The 11,495-nt window shown below is 31.7% G+C and overlaps 1 protein-coding gene across 2 annotated transcripts; it reads left to right on the forward strand.

Moving 5' to 3' along the window:
* LOC109331764 (WD repeat-containing protein 44-like) lies at positions 4,327-8,490 on the forward strand. Of its 2 annotated transcripts, XM_019566475.1 has the most exons (8): positions 4,327-4,471; positions 4,630-5,886; positions 6,013-6,103; positions 6,255-6,412; positions 6,509-6,560; positions 7,196-7,275; positions 7,376-7,469; positions 7,635-8,490. In XM_019566475.1, the coding sequence occupies exons 2-8, from the start codon at positions 4,732-4,734 to the stop codon at positions 8,159-8,161; spliced, it is 2,157 nt and encodes a 718-aa protein (XP_019422020.1). In that variant the 5' UTR covers positions 4,327-4,471; positions 4,630-4,731; the 3' UTR covers positions 8,162-8,490. The 2 variants fall into 2 exon arrangements, with proteins under 2 accessions (XP_019422020.1, XP_019422019.1); XM_019566474.1 differs by lacking the exon at positions 4,327-4,471 and having other exon boundaries at positions 4,494-5,886.

The following is an 11,495-nucleotide window of genomic DNA, read 5'->3' on the forward strand; positions in this document are numbered from 1 at the left end:
AGTTCGAGTTACAAGAAGCTCTCTTTGAGGGAATAAAATACAGTAAATAATATTTAAGCTTAAAGAGTGACACACTTGCTAAATTCACAAGCCTAGATGGGTCGTATGTCTATGCTAGTGTGTTATATATGTCACTTAATTGATCATATCACCTTGATTCGATGTAGATTATGATAGAATGATCCCCTACTTTTGGTGCATATCTTGCGTGGGTATTTATTCCTTAATTGTGATTTATACTTAGATTATCACATAGATTTATGTATGATATAAGATAAGTTGATCTTCGATATAGTCTTAGGATTATAGTTAATATCCAATGATATTTGGCATTTAATGACATATTTAGGCATTATTTTGGCCCTTAGCCTAGCACTCTGATTACTCAGGGCTGAGATAACATTGGCCATACAAGTAAGAATGACTAGAGGATTTTTGTGCGAGAAAACCACATGATCATCGTCATTCTCCGCAAAGGTGATCGGAGGATGCATAATTGAATTATGTTTGTTCCTGAAGAAGATATAGAGTCCTTCACTTCTAAACCTCACTTACAATATGTGACTACAAGTCCTTGAGGTTACGAGTTCGAGTTACAAGAAGCTCTCTTTGAGGGAATAAAATATTGCAGATGGTATTTAAGCTTAAAGAGTGATACACTTGCTAAATTCACAAGCCTAGATGGATCGTATGTCAATGCTAGTGTGTTATATATCTCACTTAGTTGATCATATCACCTTGATTCGATGTAGATTATGATAGAATGATCCCCTACTTTTGGTGCATATCTTGCATGGGTATTTATTCCTTAATTGTGATTTATCCTTATATTATCACATAGATTTATGTACGATATAAGATAAGTTGATCTTCGATATGGTCTTAGGATTATAGTTAATATACACTGATATGTGGCATTTAATGACATATTTAGGCATTATTTTGGCCATTAGCCTAATACTCAAATTACTCAGGGTTGAGATAACATGTCAGAGTCCTTAACTGAGATCTTTAGTGATCATATCTGATATTCTCACAAGTTTTAATCTGATTCGGGTCACAGGTCCAAATATCGGTCCATTTCAAGATTAAAAAGAAACATTACCAAAAAATAAATGCATGTGAACAAAATAAAAAGTATACAAAGTTTTGAGATTTATTCAACAAACTTTTTAAAAATTACACATGATGCATGATGCATAAAGTTGCTGCCAGTGTCAACTAATCTATAAAATATCATATATTCTCATTCAAAGTATTAAAGAATTAATAAAAAAACTAAGTATATTTTTTTCCATCCGAATATGGTGCACGAGATATATGCACATAGAATAGAATATATGTGATACTAAAGCACAAGCATTGGGAGCAATGATGTTGAGGAGAGTGGAGAAGAAATGCTTGAAGAAATGGAAAGAAAAAAAACAATGGGATAAAATTCGTGAAAAGTGCATGTTCGCGGTTATTGCACGCAAACACTGAAAGTAAGACTAGACTTAGTCCGAGTCGTAAATAGACAAAACAAAACAAATCCAACAACACCAACTCCTTGTTGGATCCTTCATTATTCCATCATTACGCCAATTACGATGCAATGTTTTCCTCAATACTACTTTCTTTCTTTTTTTTATTCTAATTATTACTTTTTTCTCAGTAAAACGATGAGAAGTTAGTCTATCTTGATCAAAATTTCAACAGTATTGAGCTTGAATTTAGGGGTGTAATGATTTGGTTAGGTTTGATTTTTGGTGCAAGACATTGACCGGTCCAAATGATATTGTTCACTTCAATTCTATTAATATTTAATTACTATATAAGAATTGAATTGACCATAAATAATTTACTTTGACTCCGCTCCATGGTTTATATGTCTTTAAAAAGTTGTTGCACTTCAAATTATATTTTATAAGCTACATTTTATCCATTTCAACTATCATTTTAGCTAACACATTAACATATAGACTCCAAAAGTTAAAGTACATTCATATTCATAATTGCTTAACACAAATTAAAACAATTTGTACTCAAAAAACATATCAAAAGACTACTACTATGAAAATGATTAAATGATGAAATAATATCAAGAGGAAGTTCTTATATGTTTGATTATCATAGTAACATTATTTGATTAGTATTGTATCCTTACTTCTTAAACTGTCTAAAAGAAAAGAAAATGTCAAGCCACTTACCATCTCAAGTGTTATATCATCTTTATGAGGATAAATATTTGTTTTGGAAATACATTGTCAAATATTAAAGAAGAAATATAAAGTTTGTATGTATCCATAGTTGAAACCTTATTGGAGCAAAATCTTCAAGATTTTATACTAATAAAAGGGATCTTTAATTAATAATAAACTTAATACATATTGATCATAAGGTACACTAATATACTTGAGTATATATTTCATAATATATGTGTATACCAATTTTAAGCATACTATACATTTTTATTCAAGTTTTCTAATATCATAATTTCAAATCAAACAAGCAATTATCCATAAAAAGTAGAGAAGACTAACATTTCTTGTACTATAGGAATAAATTATTTAACATATTACATAAATCAACTTTACTTCTTTAGGAAGTAGGCAAATCTATGAACATATTTATTCTAGAAAAATGAAAACTTCTTTATTTCTCACTAGGTAAAAATCACATAAGGGGTTACATGTAATTATAATTGTGAAAACAGGTTCACTTTTTATAACTGAATGACAATAACAAAAATAACTATCAATAAATAAAACTATCATAAAATATATCAATAATAAGAACAATATATTTAAAGGAGTCAAACTTTAAAATTGAAAATATAATTTATCAATATGACATTGCATTTAATCCCTTACCTTATTGAAATAAATAAATTTTTTAAATGATTCATTCAAAAAATATTTGAACTAAATCGCTAAACTGAATGACATTGTTTAGTTAGATTTGAATTATAGGAAATTCAACTCAAATAAATAATAACTTTAAAATTCTACCTCAAAAATACATGAGAGTCAAACTAAAATAAAATAATAATCTCTTTTAATTTTTTATCAATTTAGGCCTTAATATTAATATTTTTCTGTTTAAGTTTGGTGTTTTAAAAAATTAAGTTTTAAAATAGTAAAGGTAAAAGTTCAAAAATTTGATCCTACATAAATAAAATATTTATATATTCCCTTAAACTTTATTTCATGCCATAACTGATTTTAACAATTTTTAACTACAACTATTTTTAAGGGATTAAATTATTAAGGAAAGAATTTTAAGAGATGACATTGTCAAACAACTATATTTATAAGCTTTACTTGATTATTTTATTTTCTACCAATTTAGTCCTTAAACTTTTTCTGTTTAAATTTAGGATTTAAAAAAAATTAAAAGTTTTAAAATAGTATATGGAAAGTTCAATAATTCGACCCCTACATAAATAAAATCTTTATATATTCTCTTAAATTTTATTCCATGACATAATTGATTTTAACAAATTTAACTACAACTATTTTTAAGGATTAAATTGTTATAGAAAATAATTTTAAGAGATGAAATTGTCAAACCAAATATATTTGGTAAAGTTTATTTGGTGACTTTTTTGGAACCATGTTGGGTCCTTAAAAAATTTCTATTTAAAATTATTAAAATAGTACATAAAATGTTCAACAATTTGATCCCTACTTAAATAAAATCTTTATATATCCCCTTAAGTTTTATTCAATGACATAATTAACTTCAACAAATTTAACTACAACTATTTTTTTAAGGATTAAAATACAAGAATTTTAAGAGACCGGATTGTCAAACCAAATATATTTATAAAGTTTATTTGGTAACATTCTTTTATATCAATTTACTCTTTACACTTTTTCTGTTTAGATTTAGCATTTAAAAAAGGATAAGGAAAAATCGACAATTTGACCCCTCAACATAAAGAAAATCTCTATATATTTCCTGAAATTTTATTCCATGAGATAATTGATTTTAACAAATTTAACTACAACAAGAGTTAAATTGCTATAGGAAAGAGTTTTAAAATTGCTATATTTATAAAGCTTATTTGGTGACCTTCTTTTGTAGTGACTAAATTGCCATTAAAATATTTGACAAACTATTTAGCAATTTTTTATGGTTTAAATTAAATTTAATATATATGCACTATTCAATATATCATTCAATTATTTATTAATTATTATTATCTTTTAAATAAAAGTAAAGATAGAAAATAGAAGATCTATTACACTTTTGGTGACAATATTAGTCTTTATTACAAAATAAAAAACCCTCTCTTTCCATTGAAAGTAATATTTTTTTTATCTTTAGTTGTTTAGGCAATCTTCCTTGTATGCGGTACCATAAGTGGGTGTGATGAGGTATTCCTGTGGATGCATACTGTTCAGACTAACAAAGCCACAAACACAATACAAGCACTGAAGATTCTTCTGATTTCTTTCCTTTTCTCTGTCAAGCTCGAAACTTGAAGGTGACCCATGTTAACAAACATCGCATTTTTCGTTCCTCCATTTTCTGTTTCTTTTTTTTATCCATTTCATGCTCCAAATCTATGTGTTTTAATTTTCATGTGATATGGACTTATAATGAATTAATTATTACCTGATTCATGTTTCTTAATACTTGCAGATTTTTCAAATACCCTTTTCACCAAATTCAAGTAAAGTCTGATCCTTTTTTGTTTTTATATGAAGAAAATAATCTCTATATAGTTGGAATTTTGAAGGGTGTATGGTTATGGAAGAGGGTGATTATCAATTCTATGATACCCGTGAGGAATTGTGTTCTGTCTCTGATGTGGATTCAGATTGCTCTGAAGCCAATGAATCTAGTTTTAGTAATGGGTATGCTACTAGTTACCATGTTTGGACAAATAATCTCCAAAGTGTTCATCTGAGACGCCTCAATTTCAAAAGATGGATGGGTTTAGAGTCAGATTCTGATGCCAATTTAATGATGGGAGACGGGGAGTTGGCAGATTCATCTTGTGGAGTTGGCCGAATCACTGTGGGAAGTGGAGCATTGCGGAGAAGTTTGGGTGTTGTATATGGCTCAAGCCAGATTGTGTCGAATTCTTTATCTAACGAAACCTGTATTATAGAAAACCGTGGTGTTGAGGATGAGAATTTGGCACGTACGATAAAGAATTTGGATGATGGGACACAGTACGTTGTTGATAAATTGGGTCCAGATGGAATGCTTAGCACACTGCGTGTTGTGGGTTCTGGCCAATCGATTAGCTTGGAAGAGTTTCAGAGAACTATTATGCCAACGCCACTGCTTTGGAGACATTTGCAGAGAGATGCCGAGAACACAAGAGTTTTGGGTGTTGAGAAAAAGAAAATGAAGAAGGATTGGCTAAAGAAATTGGGTTCAGTGGCTTGTGTTGTTCCTGATCAAGAGCTTGATGATATGGACGGCAAAGACATTGATTCAGTAGATAGAAGTAGAATACAGAGAGTTAGAGTTCATTCGTTTAGGAAGCGAATGAAGGAGCTTACCTCCCTTCACACTGAACAGAAGTTCAAAGCACATAAGGGTGTTATTTTGACCATGAAGTTCAGTCTTGATGGAAAATATCTGGCTACAGGTGGTGAAGATGGGATTGTATGTGTGTGGAAGGTGGTTGAGGGTGAAAGATCAAGTAAATTCGAGATTCTTGACAATGATCCGTCAAGTAGATATTTCAAAATGAATAGTTTTTCATGCCTATCTGCGATGGATGTAGACAAAGAGAATTCAGTTAAAACAGACAAGTTGAAGAGATCATCTGGTTCAACCTGTGTGATTATCCCGCCAAAGACCTTCCGTATATTGGAGAAACCTTTGCATGTGTTCCATGGGCACAAAGGAGACATTTTAGACCTTGCATGGTCCAAAAGAGGGGTTAGTTTCCTACAGAATAACACCGCTTTTATTTAATTTTATATCACACTATCCTTTGATTTGATTATTATTTACTTTTATGTACCTAAATGGAACATAGTTGTTTAATTTTATTCTAAGTTGCAGTTTGTACTATCATCCTCAGTCGATAAGACAGTACGCCTATGGCAAGTAGGAATAGACAGATGCCTTAGAGTTTTTTCCCACAATAATTATGGTGAGCTTCTATACCTTATTTATATTGCTTTTAAATTGTACTGTGATGAATGATTTGAATGATATTCTTTGCTCTGTAAATTTGTGCTTATATATACTTTATATAGTGTTGTTTTGCTAAATAATATTGTTACTTTTGGTCTTTGATGCAGTGACATGCGTCAATTTCAATCCTGTCAATGATAAATTTTTCATCAGTGGTTCAATTGATGGGAAAGTTCGCATCTGGGAAGTTCTTCGCTGTCGGGTTGTTGATTACATTAATATCAGAGAGACTGTCACTGCTGTGTGTTTCTGCCCTGAAGGGAAGGTCTGTTTCATTATGCATTTACCAGTAAAACATTTTTTTGCAGGAAAATATCCCACTTTGTTTTTGTTCTTAAATTTTGTTTGCTCGCTTTTCCAGGGCACAATTGTGGGTACCATGACAGGCAATTGCCGTTTTTATGATATCAAAGGTATGCACATATTTGCGTCTATACATGTTTGGAATTTTTTTCAGTTTGAGCCCCCCGAGAACCATTAATTATCATTTACGAATTAGCTGAATATGCTCTTACTAAAATTAATTTGTATAGCATGCTGTTAAATAAAATTTAGCAACTGAATTTGGGCATATAGTACAGGGTTTTACTCTCTATTTCAGAGCATTATACACGCTGGACCGTAGGAGCATTCAATTTCGGTAAAGGTTTTGCATGGATATAGAAAAACTTCAACTCTCAAGGCCTGTCTGAAATTTACTTTGAAAGAAAAACGTAAATGATTGAGTAGAAGTGGATTGAGATGATTGATTTGTTTGGTCATGTCTGTATTTATAGATGTAGTTGTCCTATATGGTTGTTGCTTCTTGTGTCTATAGATGTTCGGGGAGAGAAATAGTACTTTGAGTAGCTCCATTATGGAGTTATACTCGCCGTTACGACTATTGGAGGTAGAGGTGCATGTGGTCAAATAATGGAGGACTTAGATTTTTTTATGTTTCCTTACGTATGTACCGTAAAATAGTTTCTGAATTTAAATTATTTATCTAACTAATTATCATAGCAGAAGTTTCCAACAACCATTATATCCTTTATTTTAAATTTTCCAGATAATCATCTACAATTGGATGCTCAATTAGTCTTAGGAGGCAAAAAGAAGACCCCAGGGAAAAGGATCACTAGCTTGCAGGTTGGTAATTTCTGCCATTCTCTTGCTATGCTTTGTAATCTTCCATTCAATATAAAATTGTTGAATTGTGATTATTTACCGTAAATGATTTGAATTTCAGTTTTCACCAACTGACCCAAGCAAATTGCTGGCTGCTTCTGCTGATTCACATGTCTGTATACTTTCTGGAGTTGATGTCATCTACAAATTCAAGGGTGGGTCCATACATCTTTTCCTTATAATATGATCTCTCGATATGGGCATTTGTGGGGTTTCCCATGTATTTGGGGTTTGCTAATTAATTTTTCCTAGATTTTTCATTGTTGTTACGAATACGAAGTGCGCTGTTATTTATACCATTCCCTCTTCTTTGCTTTCAGGCCTTAGAAGTGCAGGTCAGATGCATGCTTCATTCACCTCTGATGGGAAACACATTGTTTCAGTTAGTGAGGATTCAAATGTGTGTATCTGGAATTACACTGGCCAGGATAGGAGTACTTCCAAAGCCAAGAAGATTTGGTCCTCTGAGAGTTTTCTATCCGACAAAGCAGCAATTGCTATACCTTGGTTCGGCATTGAATCAAAGCCAGGAACACTCTGGTCGCCATCGCTGAAGCATGATATCAGTCAGAGGTTAACTCCGTCTTCGCATGATCGTTCCTTCTTGAACCTCGGATTCCTATCAGATTTAGTCCCAAAGGTTTCACCAACCTGGCCCGTGGAGACACTTGAGGACTCAAGCCGAAGCTTTGTTACTCCTACAATGTGCAAGTCTGAGTACAAGTTCTTGAAAAGTGCTTGCAAGGGAATGTCTAATTCTAACTTATGGGGCCAAGTGATTGTAACAGCAGGATGGGATGGACACATAAGAGTATACCAGAATTACGGGTTACCGGTTCGTGATTGAAACCAAGGCTAATGTTCATTTAAAATTAGTGAATTTCTATGCTCACAAAGCAGTACAGTGTTCTTGGAAGAAAGGAATTTGCTACGTTGTAAAGCGTCATATTTTCCGCAAGTGTAATAATATACAGCAGCAACATAGGTGACTGGGAATTGCCCTTACATAATATATTCCTTATACAAAGCCAATATTAACAATATGATTCTTTTAATAATATATTCCGTAAGTGCATTTTATTTTTGCTGATGATCTTGGTTGAAATGTAATTTATGATATAAATGTGCATAGTATATACTATATAGAAAGATTTCATTCAATTTTGATGTATACAAGAAAGAGGTAAGGCCGACTCTCGATGCAACGGTAAGGTTATTTATTTTCTGATCTAGAAGTAATATATTTAAATCTTGAAAACAGTTTTGTTGTTTGTGAGTATAAGATTACGTATATATACTATTCTTAGACTAGGTGAGAGACTCATGAACTGGATTGTCACTTTTTTTTTTTTCATGTATTCATGAATGTTTTTGTTTGAGTGAATGTAGGAATGAGTACAATGACTATGTTGCCTGATGTTGAGTGGACTTGGGCCTTGAAAGGTCAATAATTAAATTTGTGGTAAAATAAGTTACTAGCTACTTTAAAACTTAAGACCTAAAACTTAGTTTTTTTTTAAAAAAAAACTTGAACTTCAACCAGTATGGTCAAAAGGTCGCAATGGCAGCTCCATGGTGGTTTTTGACCCACCGTCATTAGCTATTTGGAAAATCCCGTCAAATAGTCTTGTTTGCCTTTTGTTTGAAAAAATTGTCATGGCAGTGGAGAGGTCATGGCAGAAATGGCGGGTTTGAGCCTTTCTACGTAGGATTTTGATAAAAAAAAATGGGTTGGTTTGGTTTTTTGACCCATTTGTGGATTAAAATCCTTAAAAATTTGTAATTTTGGTTGTCTCTCCCTCTCCTTGATGCTTCTCTTTCTCTAAAAACTTGGTTGCCTTTGTCGTCGTCATCCTTGTTGTCATCGCTGTCTTCCATAAATTTGTTAACTTCTATACTCTATTTCCCTTTCTCTACTTAATTTTCTATTGCCTGACCTCCAAGTTTTCATCTACTAACCCATTCCCTAATTTTTTTTTCTTTTTCATCTCTTGCCTAATATGGCATTCTCCTTCTCGGAAGTTATCATTAGCATTTTTTATTCTATTTTATTTTTTCAGATTCACAATTTTTTTAAGATTCAGTTTTTTTTTCTTTTCAGAATTTCACTTTTTTTAAATTTCAGTTTACATTCTTATTCTCATAACAATTTTTTAATTTTAGTTTATATTTTTTAAGTTTTAATATTTTTTAGTTTACTTTTTTTTTAATCTTCATGTTTTCAGCTTTTTTTTCAAAACTACTTTTTTATAGTTTCAATACTTTTTTAGTTTACTTATTTTTAATTTTAATATTTTTTTTAGTTCATGCAACATGTAATAAAACTTTGATGCACAACCTTTCACCCAATATATTTTTTAACATATTATGAAGGATAGTTTTTTAATATGTTATTTGCACTTTTGCTATAACTCCTTCATTTTCGTTTTTGTTTCATAATGTTCAGTCAAGGTCAAGCATCTTCAACTAGTGGAAGGTTGAGAGATGTTGGCTGTAAATATTGCACTCCACTAAAAGACGGAGACACAAATAACATGATCGTAAATTTTGCTCTAATACCTATAGATGAAGAACTACTGGATTGAAGAATTGTTTGATAGGAAGGTCGGACAATGTTAAGACATGTACTGAATGTCCCAAGGAAGTTCGAGAAGAGCTTTAGGTAATTTTGAATGAAAAACATAAGGATGTTGCAACATATCAAAGAGTGGTGCAAGATGCTAGGAATATATTGGATAATAGTTATGAAGAGTGTACACTCAATGAAGGTCTTAAAGAAACAACACAAATAATTAGTAGTGTTGTCGGGAAGACATCCTTGTATTTAAGATCATATGACCAGTCGCATATAATGAGATACTTCATCGCCCATTATATGCGGCTGGTCATATGCTAAATCTAGAATATTATTATGCAAATCAAAGCATGAAGTTTGACCCTGAGGTTATAGGTGGGTTGCATGCTTCCCTTCATAAGTTTGTACCCAATACACAAATAGAATTCATGATGTTGAAGGAGATGCAAATATATAAAGATGTTAGTGGAATATTTGGGTCATCCACAACTATAGCCATGAGGATAGAAATGGCACTAGGTAAGAAATAAATATCTCCATGGTGGAGAACGTTTTGTGCATCGGCCCCAATTTGCAACAATTAGCTATAAGAATCTTGTCTTTGACTTGTAGTGCATCGGGATGTGAACGTAATTGGAGTGTTTTTGAACAAGAAATTATTTATTTACTTTCGTTTTGGATTACCTTAAAAAAATTATGAGTATCTCATCTTAGTTATTTATTAGAATGTTGCAGATTCATACCAAGAAAATGAATAAACTTGAAATTAAAAGAATATATGACTTGGTCTATGTTAAATAAAACTAAGCATTGAAATGGAGATATAACATCAAGGATGAATTTGACCCAATCTCTCTCAATGGAGTTGATGAACGTAATGAATAGCTTGTTGGGGAAATGAATAGTGATGATGAAGGTGGAAATGAGAGGGTTTTTGAAGATGATGGTGATGATCTTGAGTGGGATGCTATTATAGGGTTTTAGGCATTGGGAAGCCTAGAATGAATACAAGTCGTCAAAAAAATAAAAAAAAAACCTATGCTTATATGTTCAAGAGGAAAAGCTAAGGGTGGTTCTTAGTAGATGAAGAAATGGAACACGGAGAAAGTGAAGAGGAAGTTGAATATTTTGAGTATGATGACTCGAATGAAGAAGAAATTAATAGATATGTTATTGAGTTTGCTGATGTGGAGGATGATGTTGGGGAGGAGGATATTTAGAAGATTAAATTTTTTTACATTTTATATTTGTGTTTTGCTTGATTTTTAGTTGTGGGTTTTTATAAGACTTGTTAGTATTGTTTATTTTACTTTTTAGTATCTCTAATTTTTAACTATTTAGTGACCTTATAAAGTTATGAGACATTGATACTTAACGATTTTTATTAAACTTTATGTTATTGTTTGATTTTTGTTTTATTCTATTAATATTTTATTTTTCTATTATGTTATATTTTTTGTCAACTACTATAATGATATCTGCTATTTTTGTGAGACTCATAGATGTCACAAGTAGGGGTGGCAATGTGGGCCGGCCCGGCCCGTCATTGGCCCGCCAAAATAAGGGCTGGCCCGGCCCGACCCGTATTATTAAAAGGGCTCAAAAT

The sequence above is a fragment of the Lupinus angustifolius genome, chromosome LG17 (assembly GCF_001865875.1).
Source record: "Lupinus angustifolius cultivar Tanjil chromosome LG17, LupAngTanjil_v1.0, whole genome shotgun sequence".
Taxonomy (NCBI): domain Eukaryota; kingdom Viridiplantae; phylum Streptophyta; class Magnoliopsida; order Fabales; family Fabaceae; genus Lupinus; species Lupinus angustifolius.